We start from the raw sequence: 19,552 nt of genomic DNA, 5'->3' as shown, positions 1-19,552 counted from the left end.
TCTCATTGAAATCACCCCCAATGCACCACGGCAGAGAACAAGCATCTCTGACCTTCTCCAGTTCCTCCCAAAACAGAGTCTTTTCCACTCGAAGAACCGGACCATAAACTCCGGAGAACAACAACATCGAATTATCTGCCTCCTTTTTCAAAGCAATCAACAGAGAATACCTTCCTATCCATTCCTCCTGCTTTTTCCAAACGTTCTCATTCCAAGCTACAAGAAAACCACGTGAGGCACCATTAGATCCTACAAAGGAAAACTCCCACTCAGTCCGAATCCCCAACCCTCTAAGATCTCCCCTATTAACTAACTCCATTTTGTTTCTTGCAAGCAGATGAGATCTGGCTTAATCTTCTTAACCAGCTCCTTAACTTGAATTCTTTTGTCCTGATGGTTCAGGCCATTGACATTCCAAGATACAATATTCATTATAAATCTAACTTGGCAGACGGCTTCCCCTTCCTCCCGCTAGGTTTTCTTTTTTTGCATATCACTAGAAACCCCGTCCCCTACCAATAGGGGTGGTTATTCGGTTATAACCGAACCGAAATAATTTCGGTTATCAAATTTCAGTAACCGAAACCGAACCGAAATTTTTAAAAACCGAACCGATTAAAAATTCGGTTATTCGGTTATAACCGAATAACCAAATAGTGGGAGAAAAAGAGGGAAAAAAGCTAAATCTTTGTTTCGATCGGAGGCTAGGATCATCCAATTGAAATGATTTTTTGAGCACAACCTAATTAAGTTGTGATCAATCAAATGGACGGTTTTGATCATCCTTTGGAGTGCCCATATCACACTTTTTTTTGAAAAAATAATGGTTTTTTAGCATTATTTCGGTTATTTCGGTTAACCGAATTTTTTTTGGAGATAACCGAAACCGAATAACCGAATTGCCAAAAAAAAAAACCGAAACCGAACCGAAACAGAAAAAAACGGAACCGAACCGACTGAACCAATTCGGTTCGGTTCGGTTATTCGGTTTTAACCGAATAATGAACACCCCTACCTACCAAATCATTACCAAAGTTAATGTCCATCCTCAGCTTCTGAAGTTCCCTGATCTTCCTCCTTGAAGACTCGATAGGACCCTTACGCAAAAACTCTTATTCCTTTGAATCCCTTAACTCAACGCTTTTAATGTCAGATATGAAATCCTCCTCCGACCCAGCATAAACCAATCCCAGATTCTTGCTAACTCCCAGAATATGAGACACCAAACCAACAATGTCCTCCATATTAACGACCTCCCCGACTTCATCCCCAGATAACCCTTCCACCGTCTCCGAACGAGCCTTCAAAGGCTTTATTTGAATATCTTATGAAACACTATCTGATTCCGCATCCAGTTTTTCTGGGCTACTTGCTACTTTACCCCCAAAAACCACCACAAGTGAAGAATCGCCAATAGTATCCCCAATTGGAACTTCGACTTTCTCCAGAAAGGGCTTCAGAGGCTGCTTTGGAGAAACAGGCATGACACCATCTATATTCTTTTCCATATTTGCAGATAAAATTATTCCTTTGTCGCACAAGATCTCTTCTTTCTACAGTAACTTAACCCCGACTTTGGCTTAGGACAGCCCTCGATCCTTCTTAGCTCCCTAGCCTCAGATGGTTAACTATACCGAACCATAATTCCTTTAAAATTATTTACCATTTCCGAAAGACAAACCTGCTCCACTGATTTGTCTAAAAAAATACTTCCGAGATTCAAAGAGACCACCCCTACTTGCTTAAAAACCCAAGGATCGATACATTCTCTTATCACCATAGCCCTGGACGCCGAGCACACACTAAAACGGACAAATTCCAGGGACTCCGAGGCACCCTCAATGAGCAGAACATCATCCCTCTGTAGTCTATCCACCTCCACAGAGATATCCTCCTCTGAAACTGATTCAAAATCTAGATGCCGAACCACATCCGCCAGTTCTTCAGAAAGATCTTCAAGCTCCGTGCTACAACCGTGGGATAATGTCTTTGATCTTAAAAACTTTACCTCAGGTGAGAACGAAAGACAAGCAACAGGAAAAAGGGCATTCCATTCCACTCGTAAAGAGTAATTGATTAGACAGGAATGGAATTGAGATCCCAATACTCGAGTAACCCTCAGGGGATTCCAAAGCACCCCATACGCCACACCGACCCACAGGCCCAAAAATAGATGGAGAGGGTCCACCCCTAACCCTCTCCGGAAGATGGGCCACCTCCCTTCGTCCGGAAACCACTGAGGGCGATTGGGAGCCCACCATCCCAGACCCACCACCACCAAGCTCCTGATCCACTTCCCGAAAAGGATTAAGGATTTCTTCAATAGAGCCCACCTCCCGCAGCCCATTCGGACTTATACTTAGATCCATCTCCCGATGAAATTTAAAAAAGTCCTCTGAAGAAGATCTTGGAGAAAGCGCCTCATAAATATCCATATAGCTGTTAATACGGCAAGTGGGGTCCACTAGATCTGATGAGACAGGCCTAAAGTCACACACACTCCGCCATCTGTACTCTATGGGAGACAGGCTATTTTGAAATTCAAAATTTCCGCCAGATGTTAGAGGGCTATCCTGCGCCCCATGCAGCGCAGGATAGCATTCAATGCTAATGTAAACTCCTTCTTCCACTCTGGGCACCTCTGCAACCTGAGAATCATCATCATTCAAAAACCCCTCCTCCGACCCACCACCAAGACCCTCGCTACTATGACCTCCTTCCGAAGCTCCCACCTCAAAAAAAACATCATCGTCCAAACCCTTGCCCGACAAACTGTCCTCATCTACAACCACATTCCCCACCTCCTCCACCATCCTTACGCTCACCCACCTAACTGCACCATCCAGAGAGACTTGGATAGGTACTTCCTTATTTATCACCCCAACTGTAGAAATAAGCACTTTTGCAAGAGAGTACCCCTCCCCAGCCTGGCACGACTGGTCCAACTCCACCACTCTTCCAACTTTCTCCCCAATTCTACTAAAATTTTCCTCACACCAAGCCTGAGGTGGCACAGCTTCAACACTCCACCAGTGTGCACTCCCTTCCGGACTAAATTTTTCTCCCCAAAGTAAAAGTTCAAGAAAAGGGGAATTAATTGCCTCTGTCCAGACATTAATTAGATTTTGTCTGTCAGCTCCTATCTGGGCAGAGATCAGAACCTCCATTGCTGATATTTTGTGAACAATAACTTCACAATTAATATCCTTCCTGCTACTCAACCAATTTTCCAACGCTTTTAAATCACCTGACCACCCTTGTTTGATCCTTCCCCAGAAACCTAAATCAACATTACTTATAGACTTCAGAGGAACAGCTTCCAGGTTATAAGATAGCCCCTCCGATGAGAGAGGATCCACACAATCAACACCTAGATTTTGAGAAGGCTCTTCCCGATCTACTTCCATCCCAACGAAGTTTTCTGCCACCGGAGTTACCCTTCCTTGGTGAGGGGGAAAATTAAAATAAAAACCTAACCATATTTTCTTACACTCCCAGCAAACCTTTCTTCTCTGAAAATTCCTAAAACCACATCTACAACATCTCCAGTCCCCAAAGGCTTCTTGCATTCTTCGCCTCGCTACCCTTTCAATTCTTTTAGTTCTCTTGTCCTTCACCAAAGACCAGTGGTTCTCAGTGGGGGTTCTGTAGACAAGATTACCTCCTAAAGGGACCGCATTTGCTCCAGTGGCTCTTTGGATAGGATTTCCTCCTAAAGGGATCAAGTTTGCACCAGTGGCCACCCCTACGGGAAACCAACCTTCTACTCGAAACCCTACACGACCAGCAAAAGATCTAAGTCCACCTCTCCTCATAAAGAAAAATCCACACAACCACTCCTCGAATCAGAAAAAATGTGCAGGTCACTAGACAGGAGAAATCCACCAGACTCCGGCTCCGATATCCACGATGACACCGAGACAAAAAATGAAACAGAAGAGGAGTACGATGAGCCCTACGTGTACGACGTAGAAACCTCTACATCAGAAACTTCAGCAACCGGGTCGGAGATGGAAGAAATCGAGGCTGTAATGGAGAGAATTAGGGAAGGTGACCAAGCCACACCGAGTAGAACTCGCCTAAGAAGAACCCCCTCTCCACTTCCACCCAACTCCGAATCTCTCCGAGTCGCTTACCAGGCACCCATCAATCGCCGAAGAAGAAGATCACCACGCCCTCTAAGTCCCATGGCATTCATAGATCTTTCTACAGATTCTTCCTCAGATTAAGCTCTCTTTTTTTTAGGTTCAGATAATCATTGACTTTGTGCTGAGTCAACGATGGGAGTGGCTAAGTCAACTTACTGGTTATTTATGAAAATTATTGCTTTGGTGATTTTTTGGGCGAAGAGTCTTCCTCAGTTTCAATTTGTTTCAGCTTTTGATCTATGGGAAGGTTGGAGAATTGTGTGTTGGGAAGGGGTGAGGAGAGAGAAGATAGTTCAAAGATGGGAGGCTTCTCCTGAAGGGTATTTGAAAATAAACTTTGACGGGTCTAGTTTGGGTAATCCGGGTCCGGCAGGTATTGGTGGACTTGCTAGGAAATCTGCAGGGGTGGTGTCTTGGGCTTTTGCTGGCCCAATTGGTAGAAGCGACTCATTTAAAGCGGAAGTTAAAGCGGCTTTCCAAGGTATACATCGTCTGAGTAGGGATATGTTCGATAAGGTGCTTGTGGAAGGTAATTCTTCTAACGTAATCAGTTGGCTATCTGGGAAGATTGCACCTCCGTGGTGCTTTCTTAGCTTCTTTGAGGAAATCACCGACCTTGTTTCAGGTTCATCCATAGTGTTTAAACTTGTTAGAAGATCACCCAATGGTGAAGCTGATTCCCTTGCGAGATCGGGGGTCCATAAAGAGGGTTTGGAATGGTTTGATCATCTCCCTCCGTGAAATGTATTTCTAGTTTTTTTTTATGTAATTTTTCTTTTCTTCGTATTTTTTGGACCATCTCGGTTCCATTCTTCCAATATATTGCCATTTCAAAAAAAAAAAAAGAAGAGAGCTAATGATACCAAAAATATAAAGATATAAAGAAGTCCAGAGATTAAAAGGACTTTTTTTTTTTTTGCAATCTAATCAGATGAAGAAATGCTACAATAATCAAATACCAATTGAAAATTAAAAGATCCATCTATACCATACAGAAAGTTCAACAGCAGGCTAAATCTAAATAATATGGTTTTTCGGTAAATTAGATGTAACTAAATCCTAAAGGGAAATGATATTCCACCCCCCTCTTAAATGGATAAAATCCCCCCCCAATTGTTTATGTGAGAACAGTTCACTGGATGAGGATAAATTCACCCCCTTTAACGTTTTTGTTTGCCTTGAAAACTTAATGAAAAACGTTAAAAGGGGGATTATGATTAATATGGAGGGATATCAACCTAAATTGAAAGTGCCTCTTGATAAAAATTGAACAGGGTTGGTCCTTTTTTCTTCTTTTTTTTATGGGTAAGATGGGTTAGGAATACCCTTATTAGTGCGTTAATTACATCCGAATGTACAGAACTCTAGAGGAGTCATCAACAATGATTTCAAAAAAAGGTTAAGGAAAGAGATGAACAGGTAGAGTGTCTCCTTTGCAAGGTCAATCTTGTTGGCATAGGTAAAAAATCAAATATAATCTATATCAAATATTAAGAAAGGTGCTTACCTCTTGGAAAAGGAGAAGAAGAACTCTGGCTTCTATTACTAATGCCGGTACTTCTGAGAAATGAAGAGAAAGTGAAAGGCTATTAGTAGTGGCCTAGAAATTGGATGATTTCAAAATCAAGTGAATAGGCATAATGGAAAGTTGAAGTATCAACCATCTCGGTCCCCTTTTAACTACAATAAAATTGGCTACCATTGAAAAAAAAAATCAATCATGTCTACAATCAACTTCTAGAACACTTTTTTTTTTCTCAGTCCCCTGTTTTTCTTCTTGTCACCAACTCTGAAGGTTATCTAATAGAGTGCAGGAGTTAGCAAATAAAGTCAAGCTACAATGCAGATAAGTAGTAGCATGCAGAAACTGACAACCAAAATATAAAGGATGCCAAGATAGATCCATAGGTTCGCAAACTGACAGTGGTTGTAGAGGGTATCTCAGGCCTAACAAAACACAAACTGCATGAAGGGCTTACATCATGGAGAAAATTTGTAGTCAAACATGAACACATTTTCAAAAGTATCATAAGCAAAGAAGCAACAAATAATGATCATGGTGTATAGACCCATGTTTTATTCCAATTATTTTACTTCACTTTTATTTTCCAAAACCACAAAATTCGATTTACAATTCCTCTCACAAATTTCTTTTGAAATCCACAAAAACCTTTGATCTTGGCATGCATATCAACAATAAATTAGAAATAACGTACAAAACATTCTTCTCCAAATTAAGAGGGAAATAATATGATTATGATTAGTATAGAGGGATATCCACATAAATTGAAGGTGCCTCTTGATAAAAATTGATCAAGGTTGGTTCTTCTTCTTCTTTCTGTGGTGTAAGCCATACTGTAGTTTTTGAAAAGTACTGGAGACCAATTAAAAACCAACTAAATTGACTACTATAAAAACTGAAGTCACATTTACAGTTCCTTGCCAGTGAAGTTATTTATAATTCAAACACATATTCTGTATCACAAAGCTTATCTGCTGTTCAAGTCCTTGTGTATCCTAATTACTAACCACATATTTTGGTGAGAAGGTTTCTCTCCATGCCACAATTTTGTATGATTATAAATGATTACAAATTCTCTGCTGTTCATATGGTGGACCATGCCACAGATTGGATGACCTCACTGGTTCAACCAATTGCCTTCAAAAGAGTGGTTGATGACAAATCACAAACAATCTACCGTTATGGGCCACAATGAAGTTTTTTATAAATCTCACTTTCGCACAAATAAAAAAGGAAAGAAACACTTTATATCTTTCTATATTATGTAAGATGAAACGGGGGAGAAGGATTTAGGGGTGAAAGTAAGACTATACATAAAATAAATTGAGAAAGATAAATTACCGTCACTTCCTTACCTCTGCAAGTGCCAAAACCTTGAATAGAAGATGCAGTTTCTCTCTTCGAGCAATCAATGGGATAGTAGGAATGATGGAATGGTGGAGAAGTCAAAGAGATTGGAGAGAATTAGAAAGGAATTGGAACGAAGAAGGGAAGAGAAAACGTTTGGGCTGCCCTATTATTTTGGAAATAAATCAGGGATGAAATGGAAGGGAAGAGAAAACGTTTGGGCTGCCTGTTGCTTGTTTCGGGGGGGGGGGGGGGGGGGATTGTAGGAGTTTCAAATGCATGAGATCTCCAGATATCTCCCCAAAGCATGTTTGGTTGTCATTTACACCTTTGACTACTAGACAACTTCTAGACATCATTATTGGTTTTTATCCTAGGTGTCGCCTACGTGGCGGAGATGTTCCCTCCATAATCTTCTCCGCTTTTTTCACCAAAATGGAGAAATTTGTTGGGGGGAATTAAGAGAAATTCTTGTCAAATTCTCTCTCTCTCTCCTACTTTTCTCTCTCTTTCACCTATATTTTGATAATGATGCCCTACATCTTCCGCTAATTTCCTCGCGCAACCAAACACTACTCGCAAATCTTCCTTCTAATATTCTCCCATCTTCCATTCTTGTCTAATTCTCTTTTGACTTATTTTTCTCCTATTCTCCCAGCCATCTACAAGCAACCAAATTTTGGTGCTGCGTACACATATCCCGTCATATATGGTAACGTTTAATTATAAAGGCCATATTTTTAAAGGATACTAAAAACATTTGGTAACGTTTTGGAAGGAGATTTAATGGGATTTTCGGAATAAGAAAGGGCTCGAATCATTTTGGAAACTAATCGGCATCATTGCTATCGAATCGGTTTGTATAGGGCTTTTGGACGGAAGTTTTTGCAAAGCAAAATTCCACATTAGAAATTAAATGCCAAGTAGATTCGATGGGGAAGGGGAGGGCCGCTACATCAGCGGTGAATAGTAAACCCCCCATCCTCTTTATATAGATATAGATACTAGTTGCAGACCCGTGCGATGCATGGGGCGGACCCAAAAAGAAAGATTTGTAATTTTTTGTTCAAAGAAAAAAAAAACATTCATAAAATAGAAAATTTCAACAGAAGATGCCATAAGAAATCCATCCAAAGAAGCAAGGACACATATCTTGAACAAAAAATAATGAATAATTAAAATATATAACAAATTTACGCCCAAAAACAAAGGAATTCATGATATTTCTCCAAACAAATCATGAATCTGAAACAAAATTAAAAATTAATTAGCTGAAATGGGGAAAATAAAAATGCTACTAAGGCATTAAAAAAACCTGAACGCTTGAAAGAAACAGGTTGCAATATTTTGCTACTATAGAGGCAAAGATTCATTGATATAACAGAAAAAGTTGACGTATAATTTCTAATCAACCATTCGGTGTTAAAAAACAAAGTCATACAGTAGCTGATCAACTTTTCAATCACTTTATTTTCAATCAAATGGCGGGATCCACTATATTATTGAGTGTTATACACACGCTGTTTGTATTATGAGTTTTTGTATGGTGTGACCATAGTATGATCAAAACAGTCCATTTTATGTGCCACCATGTAAATATGTTTTGCCTGGAAAATCATTTCCATATAATCAATTTCCGTACAGATTAGAAGGGAGGCTATGGTGTAACCATAGGATGATCCAAACAGTCCATTTGACTGGCTACCATGTAAATATGTTTTGCCTGAAAATCATTTCCATAATAATCAATTTCAATTTCTATACAGATTAGATTGGAGGGCTAATAAGGAAAAAAACTAAAGAAGCGGAAAAACTTTTAGAAAGTAGAAAAGCAGAGAAGTCTAATTCTCAATGGAAATTCTCAATTTGGAAATGCAGGTTGTGATGAAAAAAGATGAACAAAACTTAAAATGTGAAATTAAGTGGGGATCCAATCATTTTAAGAAAATATGATTAGAATATTGAAATGTTGCAGCGAATCTTTATTTTACCTTTGATGTTGGATCCAACGGATACATCCGATGAAGGTTGTCCTTTGGCATGTATCTTTTAGTTTTTTTTTTTCTTAATTGAATCTTGCACAATGTTTTTCCATACCGTTCTCTTCGAAACAAACAAAATGACTATGGTTCAAGGTATTAAATTTCGGTTTTGGGGTTAATTTCGGACCCCACCGAAACCGAAATTTCAGCCGAAATCCTTAAATTTCGTAAAATGGCTTGAAATTTCTTTTATTTTAGGTAAAAAATTTCGGCCGAAATTACCAAAATTTTGGTAATTTCAGTTGAAATTTGGTAAAGGATTAAAAAATTAGGAGAAACTACCGAGGCCGAAATTTCCGAAATTAGTTACATTTTGCCAATTTCGGATTTCGCCCATTTCGATTTCGGTTCTGGGCGAAATCCAAAATTTCGGATTTCAGCCGAAATTTAAAACCTTGCTATGGTTACAGTGCCATGTGCCAAAAATTTCGGATTTCGGCCGAAATTTAAAACCTTGCTATGGTTACAGTGGCCTCTGATCTAGTGGTGCAACCTGTACAATGTCGTTTATTCAATAATGAGAAATGCAAATAAAATGGCCATATAGTAAATAGAATTTCTAAATGAAAATTAAAAGGACAGAAGTAGGGGTGCAAGTTTGGCCCTGTCAGCCCTGACCCGCCCTGAGCCCGAATAGGGTCAGGGCTGGATTTTCCAACCCTGAGAGTGGGTCAGGGTTCATTTTTTTAGACCCTGACTTAGGTCGGGTCGGATTCTGGGTTAATGCCTTGGGTACCCTGACCCGACCCGACCCTAAGTTTTCTATTATAGAATTGAACCATCTATGCATGTTTCTTTTGCTAATGTTTTCTATTATCTTGGATTGATGTTGCTTTAGATTATTATTATTAATTGTCTCTGGTTGCTTTATTTTTGGCACACTTAACAAGTTAACAGGTATTTGCACTACTGTCAATTAGGGCTGGCCCGGCCCAATTAGGGCCAGCCCTGTAGAGCGGGCCATGGGTTGAGGTTCTTCGGCCCTGACTCAGGGTCAGGGCGGGTCAGGGCCGAGATAATGGGATCCAGGGTTTGGCTAGGGTTTTGAAAACCCCGACCCTGTTGCAGCCCTAGAAAGAAGCATCGAGCTGTTTTTTCACAAAATAGCAAACGATATATGCCTAGTCAGCCGTGAATGAGAACTGAAAATGGGGCATCTTCACCTTCAAGAACTGGAGATAGGAGATTGAAGACGTCGGAAATGTTGCAGCGACTCTTTCTACCTAATTTTGATGTCAGATCCAGAGGCCATGAGACACCAACTTAAACACACCCAATCATGTAATAGAAACAAGAAAGAACATCGGTTGCTCTTAGATGAAATGCCTAAAACTGAGAAATAAATCCAGGATTAAAAAACGAAAATGAATAAAAGATGGAAGAAAAAAATCTGCTGCAATTTTATTCTTTGTCAATAACACAAAATCACAACTAATAACCACCCCCAAACTACATTTTTCAATCTACGGTGGAGCAGCTTGAATATTTGAACCGAAATAGTGTTGGAGATGTTTTTTTTATTATTAAATATGAGATATGGTTATATTTTCCAATTGGATGTATGATTCCCATTAGCACCCTAATTCAATGTACCTGGCAAAAGTCCCTGCCTCTTCACATCCATTTCTCTGGAGATATTTTCTCTGGCAATCCAAACAGGGCCTTTTAAAAAATCAACAAAGATACAACATGAAAGCAGGAGAGCAAGCCCCCTCACATCTGTAGAGGAGGCAAACAAAAGACCAAACAAGGTGGCCAAGGGACAAACAAAAAAGCAGATGCAACACAACAAAATAGAAAAAACAGAACAACAACGATATAAGGAGACCAAAAGAACACAACACAGCCTAGACCAGGCAGCCAAATACAAGCAGCACCAGAAACAACTCAGCAGGCCAAATCTCAAGATTTCAAACCTCATTCCAGATTTCAAACCTCCCGGAATGAGCCCACGAAATGGGACCCGGATTCCAGGGGAAGAGATCGAAATCCAAACAGGGCCTTGTGTGTGAAAATAAATAATAAATAAATAAAAAAGATTGCAACTTGATGCTACTAAATACCCTCTTCAAGACTTATATGCATGAAGTGAAAGTAAACGACCCTTGCAGCACACTTTTCCAACAATGAACAATCATCTCTAACCCAAAATCAAAAGTTGTCGAATTCATATAAGTCCCTTCCAAATTTGTTTGGCATAGGACACTTGTTTGTCAATGAAGCGGAATGAATTAGCCACATATATTGAAGAATTGAAGAAAATGTTAAGAGCACTGTATATTTCTTTACATAAAACCAAAGGCGGCCCCCAATGAATTTATAAAATAGAAAATTTCTAAATCGATGAGAGAGAGAGAGAGAGAGAGAGCGTTTAGAAAAGATCTCCTGTGTAGCAAATACCACGGCATATGGGGGAAGCGAATTTGCCAGTTTTGCCAGACCGTAGAACAATACCGAAACAAATTAGCAAAACTTAATGCGATAGGAAACAAATGGGTGAAAAGGGTAATAAATAACGAAAAACTCCTAGAATAGGAAGGGGGTTTGGGGCAATTTAATTGGGCTGTTACACTGTCGTATGGGAAATTAAAAGAGTAATTAAAATATTTGTTTTTAAAGGCGTAAAAGAAGGGGTAAATCCCGTAATTATAGCAGTATTAGAATCCGCCGGATGTGGAAATGTTATCGTCAAGGAAACCCAAACGTTTACTCCTTCTAATGTGAGTTGGAGGGCGCTTGGGGAATGCAGCCACCTAAGAAATTTACTGATGGGCTACAAAAATTCAGCTTTTGCACAGCACAACCCTAGAGTCCCACAGTAATCTAATATAATCTCATCTAATAATGCTAATGTTGGTTTGGAATACGAAGAGGAGTTGTAAGTGGGTCGTTTCGTTTTTTAGATAATATTACCTACTGGTTTTAAGTCTTTTTTAAAAACGGTTATGTATAGATTTTATGAAACTTGTGGGACCAACTGTGTGATGCACAGTTAGCATGGTTTAAAATTTCGACCGAAATCCGAAATTTGGGACCGAAATTTCAGATTTCGGTGGAGACCGACACCGAAATGGGTAAAAACCAAAATGATTTCAAAAAAAGGTTAGGGAAAGAGATGAACAGGTAGAGTGTCTCCTTTGCAAGGTCAATCTTGTTTGCATAGGTAAAAAATCAAATATAATCTATATCAAATATTAAGAAAGGTGCTTACCTCTTGGAAAAGGAGAAGAAGAACTCTGGCTTCTATTACTAATGCTGGTACTTCTGAGAAATGAAGAGAAAGTGAAAGGCTATTAGTAGTGGCCTAGAAATTGGATGATTTCAAAATCAAGTGAATAGGCATAATGGAAAGTTGAAGTATCGACCATCTCGGTCCCCTTTTAACTACAATAAAATTGGCTACCATTGAAAAAAAAAAATCAATCATGTCTACAATCAACTTCTAGAACACTTTTTTTTTTCTCAGTCCCCTGTTTTTCTTCTTGTCACCAACTCTGAAGGTTATCTAATAGAGTGCAGGAGTTAGCAAATAAAGTCAAGCTACAATGCAGATAAGTAGTAGCATGCAGAAAGTGACAACCAAAATATAAAGGATGCCAAGATAGATCCGTAGGTTCGCAAATGATGTAGTCTCTAATTATTATACTAATGCATGCGATGAAAATTATCTTCTGGCACTGATGATGAGACAGTGGTTGTAGAGGGTATCTCAGGCCTAACAAAACACAAACTGTATGAAGGGCTTACATCAAGGATAAACTCAGTTGTGGTATGGAAGCCGCAGTTCCGTCGTCACTTTTTTGATAGAGAGTTGAACTCTGTTCTTCAATTAATGGCCTTGCTCGAAGGATGTTATATTAAGAAGAGTGGGATTGACTTCCGAATATGGCATGGGTGCTCATCCGGAATTTTCTCTGTTCAATCGTTTTATCGTCAGCTGGTGAGTAGTGAAGTAGAGGTTCCTTTTGCATCGATATGGAGGTTTTCATGCCCCCCAAGGATATCCTTCTTTGCGTGGTCAGTTTGTCGTGGTCGTATCCAAACAATAGATTTCCTGAGGCAAAGAGGGATGATTTTGGTCAACCATTGCCCTTTATGCTATTCGGCGGGTGAATCCGTGAATCCATAAACCATCTATTCATTCACTGTAAGTTTGCTCGAGATATCTGGGGTTCTGTTCTCTCTCGCTTTGGGGTATCTTGGGCTCTTCCTTACTCCATCTCTGATTTCATTAAAAGTTGGGAATGGTGCCCCTGGCAAAGGAAGGGTAAGCTGCTCTGGAAGATGTGTTTGGTGGCTTCATAGTGGTTCATTTGGAAGGAACGCAACTCCCGAGTGTTTGAGGGCGTAGCGAAATCGTCTTCTTCATAGTGGTTATCTCTTGGGCTAGATGCCTTCCTTTGTTTCATTTCGTCTCTCCTTATGCTCTTTGGGAAGGATGGCTGACTATTTGCAATAAGGGGTCTTCCAAACTTAAAATTTCTCAACGCTGGCTCCCTCCTCCTGATGGAATGATAAAGCTGAATTTTGATGGATCCTCTATTGGCAATCCTGGGGACGCAGGCATTGGGGGATTATGCCGTAATTCCAAGGGGGATGTTCTCTGGGCGTTCTCGGGCCCCATTGGAGTGGCGGATTCGTCTGAAGCGGAAGTAAGAGCTGCTCATTGTGGGCTCAAACTGTTGGATCCGTCTGTCTTTGATAAGGTGATAGTGGAAGGGGACTCCTCTAATGTCATTCTCTGGCTTCGGGGGGAGGCCTCTCCTCCGTGGCGGTTTTTATCTCTTTTTGATGAACTAAATGATTTAGCTCTTCTCTCGGCTATATCCTTTAGGCACGTGAGGAGAGCAGCTAATTCAGAGGCTGACTCTCTCGCTCGGAGTGGTGTATTTCGCTCTAGCCTGGAGCAGTTTGATTATTTACCTCCTTGATATTGTATTTTGTTTTTTTCTTTATGTATCCTGATCGAACCAGCTCGGTTCTTAATATATTCTTTTACCGTCTCAAAAAAAAAAAATCATGGAGAAAATTTGTAGTCAAACATGAACACATTTTCAAAAGTATCATAAGCAAAGAAGCAACAAATAATGATCATGGTATACAGACCCATGTTTTATTCCAGTTATTTTACTTCACTTTTTTTTTCCAAAACCACAAAATTCGATTTACAATTCCTCTCACAAATTTCTTTTGAAATCCACAAAAACCTTTGATCTTGGCATGCATATCAACAATAAATTAGAAATAACAAACAAAAAAAATCCACCGGATTTTCTTTCTTCTCCAAATTAAGAGGGAAATAATATGGTTATGATTAGTATAGAGGGATATCCACATAAATTGAAGGTGCCTCTTGATAAAAATTGATCAAGGTTGGTTCTTCTTCTTTTTTCTGTGGTGTAAGCCATACTGTAGTTTTTGAAAAGTACTGGAGACCAATTAAAAACCAACTAAATTGACTACTATAAAAACTGAAGTCACATTTACAGTTCCTTGCCAATGAAGTTATTTATAATTCAAACACATATTCTGTATCACAAAGCTTATTTGCTGTTCAAGTCCTTGTGTATCCTAATTACTAACCACATATTTTGGTGAGAAGGTTTCTCTCCATGCCACAATTTTGTATGATTATAAATAATTACAAATTCTCTGCTGTTCATATGGTGGACCATGCCACAGATTGGATGACCTCACTGGTTCAACCAATTGCCTTCAAAAGAGTGGTTGATGACAAATCACAAACAATCTACCGTTATGGGTCACAATGAAGTTTTTTATAAATCTCACTTTCGCACAAATAAAAAAGGAAAGGAACACTTTATTTCTTTTTATATTATGTAAGATGAAACGGGGGAGAAGGATTTAGGGGTGAAAGTAAGACTATACATAAAACAAATTGAGGAAGATAAATTACCGTCACTTCCTTACCTCTGCAAGTGCCAAAACCTTGAATAGAAGATGCAGTTTCTCTCTTCGAGCAATCAATGGGATAGTAGGAATGATGGAATGGTGGAGAAGTCAAAGAGATTGGAGAGAATTAGAAAGGAATTGGAACGAAGAAGGGAAGAGAAAACGTTTGGGCTGCCCTATTATTTTGGAAATAAATCGGGGATGAAATGGAAGGGAAGAGAAAACGTTTGGGCTGCCCTATTACTTTGGAAATAATCTGTTTGGTTGCTTGTTTTGGGGGGGATTGTCGGAGTTTCAAATGCATGAGATCTCCCCAAAGCATGTTTGGTTGTCATTTACACATTTGACTGCTAGACAACTTCTAGACATCATTATTGGTTTATATCCTAGGTGTCGCCTACGTGGAGGAGATGTTCCCTCCATAATCTTCTCCCCTTTTTTCACCAAAATGGAGAAATTTGTTAGGGGAATTAAGAGAAATTCTTGTCAAAATCTCTCTCTCTCTCTCTTACTTTTCTCTCTCTTCCACTTATATTTTGATAATGACGCCCTACATCTTCCGCTAATTTCCTCGCGCAACCAAACACTACTCGCAAATCTCCCTCCTAATATTCTCCCCATCTTCCATTCTTGTCTAATTCTCTTTTGACTTATTTTTCTCCTATTCTCCCAGCCATCTACGAGCAACCAAATTTTGGTGCTACGTACACATATGACATATCCCGTCATATATGGTAACATTTAATTATAAAGGCCATATTTTTAAAGGATACTAAAAACATTTGGTAACGTTTTGGAAGGAGATTTAATGGGACATTTGGGAACATTTTGGAATGAGATTTAATGGGATTTTCGGAATAAGAAAGGGCGAGAATCGTTAACTAATCGGCATCAGTGCTATCGAATCGGTTTGTATAGGGCTTTTGGACGGAAGTTTTAGCAAAGCAAAATTCCACGTTAGAAATTAAATGCCAAGTAGATTCGATGGGGAAGGGGAGGGCCGCTACATCAGCGGTGAATAGTAAACCCCCCTTCCTCTTTATATAGATATAGATACTAGTTGCAGACCCGTGCGATGCACGGGGCGGACCCAAAAAGAAAGATTTGTAATTTTTTGTTCAAAAAAAAAAAAAACATTCATAAAATAGAAAATTTCAACGGAAGATACCATAAGAAATCCATCCAAAGAAGCAAGGACATATATCTTGAACAAAAAATAATGAATAATTGGAATATATAACAAATTTAAGCCCAAAAACAAAGGAATTCATGATATTTCTCCAAACAAATCATGAATCTGAAACAAAATTAGAAATTAATTAGCTGAAAGGGGAAAATAAAAATGCTACTAAGGCATTAAAAAAACCTGAACGCTTGAAAGAAACAGGTTGCAATATTTTGCTATTATAGAGGCTAAGATTCATTGATATAACAGAAAAAGTTGACGTATAATTTCTAATCAACCATTCGGTGTTAAAAAACAAAGTCATACAGTAGCTGATCAACTTTTCAATCACTTTATTTTCAATCAAATAGCGGGATCCACTATTTTATGGGCCACCATGTAAATATGTTTTGCCTGGAAAATCATTTCCATATAATCAATTTCCGTACAGATTAGAACGGAGGCTATGGTGTAACCATAGGATGATCCAAACAGTCCATTTGACTGGCTACCATGTAAATATGTTTTGCCTGAAAATCATTTCCATAATAATCAATTTCAATTTCTATACAGATTAGATTGGAGGGCTAATAAGGAAAAAAATTAAAGAAGCGGAAAAACTTTTAGAAAGTAGAAAAGCAGAGAAGTGTAATTCTCAATGGAAATTCTCAATTTGGAAATGCAGGTTGTGATGAAAAAAGATGAACAAAACTTAAAATGTGAAATTAAGTGCGGATCCAATCATTTTAAGAAAATATGATTAGAATATTGAAATGTTGCAGCGAATCTTTATTTTAAACTTTGATGTTGGATCCAACGGATACATCCGATGAAGGTTGTCCTTTGGCATGTATCTTTTAGTTTTTTTTTTTTTTTCTTAATTGAATCTTGCACAATGTTTTTCCATACCGTTCTCTTCGAACCAAACAAAATGACTATGGTTCAAGGTATTAAATTTCGGTTTTGGGGTTAATTTCGGACCCCACCGAAACCGAAATTTCAGCCGAAATCCTTAAATTTCGTAAAGTGGCTTGAAATTTCATTTTTTTTAGGCAAAAAATTTCGGCCGAAATTACCAAAATTTCAGTTGAAATTTGGTAAAGGATTAAAAACTTAATTTTTTCTAAAAATTAGGAGAAACTATCGGGGCCGAAATTTCCGAAATTAGTTACATTTTTCCAATTTTGGATTTCGCCCATTTCGATTTCGGTCTTGGGCGAAATCCAAAATTTCGGATTTCGGCCGAAATTTAAAACCTTGCTATGGTTACAGTGCCCTGTGCCCGAAATTTCGGATTTCGGCTGAAATTTAAAACCTTGCTATGGTTACAGTGGCCTATGATCTAGTGGTGCAACCTGTACAACGTCGTTTATTCAATAATGAGAAATGCAAATAAAATGGCCATATAGTAAATAGAATTTCTAAATGAAAATTAAAAGGACAGAAGTAGGGGTGCAAGTTTGGCCCTGTCAGCCCTGACCCGCCCTGAGCCCGAACAGGATCAGGGCTAGATTTCCAACCCTGAGGGTGGGTCAGGGTTCATTTTTTTAGACCCTGACTCAGGTCGGGTCGGATTCTGGGTTAATGCCTTGGGTACCCTGACCCGACCCAACCCTAAGTTTTCTATTATAGAATTGAACCATCTATGCATGTTTCTTTTGCTAATGTTTTCTATTATCTTGGATTGATGTTTTTTTAGATTATTATTATTAATTGTCTCTATTGCCCGTCATGTTGTTGAATTCATATTGTCTTATTTTGTTCCCTTTCTCTGTTTATTGATCATTTTGTTCTATATGATAAGTGGTTGCTTTATGTTTGGCACTCTTAACAAGTTAACAGGTATTTGCATTAGGGTCAATTAGGGCTGGCCCGGCTCAATTAGGGCCAGCCCTGTAGGGCGGGCCATGGGTTGAGGTTCTTCGGCCCTGACTCAGGGTCAAGGCGGGTCAGGGCCGAGATAATGGGATCCAGGGTTTGGCTACGGTTTTGAAAAACCCGACCCTGTAGCAGCCCTAAAAAGAAGCATCAAGCTTTTTTTTCACAAAATAGCAAACGATATATGCCTAGTCAACCGTGAATAAGAACTGAAAAAGGGGCATCTTCACCTTCAAGAATTGGAGATAGGAGATTGAAGATGTCGGAAATGTTGCTGCGATTCTTTCTACCTAATTTTGATGTCAGATCCAGAGGCCATGAGACACCAACTTAAACACACCCAATCATGTAATAGAAACAAGAAAGAACATCGGTTGCTCTTAGATGAAATGCCTAAAACTGCAATTTTATTCTTTGTCAATAACACAAAATCACAACTAATAACCACCCCCAAACTACATTTTTCAATCTACGGTGGAGCAGCTTGAATATTTGAACCGAAATAGTGTTGGAGATGTTTTTATTATTATTAAATATGAGATATGGTTATATTTTCCAATTGGATGTATGATTCCCATCAGCACCCCAATTCAATGTACCTGGCAAAAGTCCCTGCCTCATTCACATCCATTTCTCTGGAGATATTTTCTCTGGCAATCCAAACAGGGCCTTTTAAAAAATCAACAAAGATACAACATGAAAGCAAGAGAGCAAGCCCCCTCACATCTGTAGAGGAGGCAAACAAAAGACCAAACAAGGTGGCCAAGGGACAAACAAAAAAGCAGATGCAACACAACAAAATAGAAAAAACCGAACAACAACGATATAAGGAGACCAAAAGAACACAACACAGCCTAGACCAGGCAGCGAAATACAAGCAGCACCAGAAACAACACAGCAGGCCAAATCTCAAGATTTCAAACCTCCCGGAATGAGCCCACGAAATGGGACCTGGATTCCAGGGGAAGAGATCGAAATCCAAACAGGGCCTTGTGTGTGAAAATAAATAATAAATAAATAAAAAAGATTGCAACTTGATGCTACTAAATACCCTCTTCAAGACTTATATGCATGAAGTGAAATTAAACGACCCTTGCAGCACACTTTTCCAACAATGAACAATCATCTCTAACCCAAAATCAAAAGTTGTCGAATTCACATAAGTCCCTTCCAAATTTGTTTGGCATAGGACACTTGTTTGTCAATGAAGCGGAATGAATTAGCCACATATATTGAAGAATTGAAGAAAATGTTAAGAGCACTGTATATTTCTTTACATAAAACCAAAGGCGGCCCCCAATGAATTTATAAAATAGAAAATTTCTAAATCGATATGAGAGAGAGAGAGAGAGAGAGAGAGAGAGAGAGAGAGAGCGTTTAGAAAAGATCTCCTGTGTAGCAAATACCACGGCATATGGGGGAAGCGAATTTGCCAGTTTTGCCAGACCGTAGAACAATACCGAAACAAATTAGCAAAACTTAATGCGATAGGAAACAAATGGGTGAAAAGGGTAATAAATAACGAAAAACTCCTAGA

The 19,552-nt window shown here is 39.0% G+C and overlaps 1 protein-coding gene and 1 long non-coding RNA gene across 3 annotated transcripts in view; one reads left to right on the top strand and one right to left on the bottom strand.

Moving 5' to 3' along the window:
• Positions 1 to 7,238, bottom strand: part of LOC143851676 (uncharacterized) — a 46,679-nt gene extending 39,441 nt beyond the window's left edge. For both annotated transcript variants that reach the window (XR_013236450.1, XR_013236449.1), the window contains exons 1-2: positions 7,026 to 7,238; positions 5,656 to 5,708 (exon numbers count right to left, since the gene is read on the bottom strand). This is a non-coding gene — a long non-coding RNA (uncharacterized LOC143851676). The remainder of the gene's footprint in view (positions 1 to 5,655; positions 5,709 to 7,025) is intronic.
• Positions 7,239 to 12,944: 5,706 nt separating this feature from the next.
• Positions 12,945 to 13,990, top strand: LOC143850438 (uncharacterized). The gene is made up of 2 exons (XM_077359690.1): positions 12,945 to 12,999; positions 13,497 to 13,990. Exons 1-2 carry the CDS (start codon positions 12,945 to 12,947, stop codon positions 13,988 to 13,990), a joined length of 549 nt encoding a protein of 182 aa, XP_077215805.1.
• The last annotated feature ends 5,562 nt before the right edge of the window (positions 13,991 to 19,552 follow it).

Source organism: Tasmannia lanceolata, unplaced genomic scaffold (genome assembly GCF_043159265.1).
Source record: "Tasmannia lanceolata isolate RefF3 unplaced genomic scaffold, GAP_Taslan_0.1 ptg000018l, whole genome shotgun sequence".
NCBI classification, from domain to species: Eukaryota; Viridiplantae; Streptophyta; class Magnoliopsida; order Canellales; family Winteraceae; genus Tasmannia; species Tasmannia lanceolata.
Note: the sequence above shows the minus strand (reverse complement) of the source record. Positions and strands in the feature narration are given on the sequence as shown.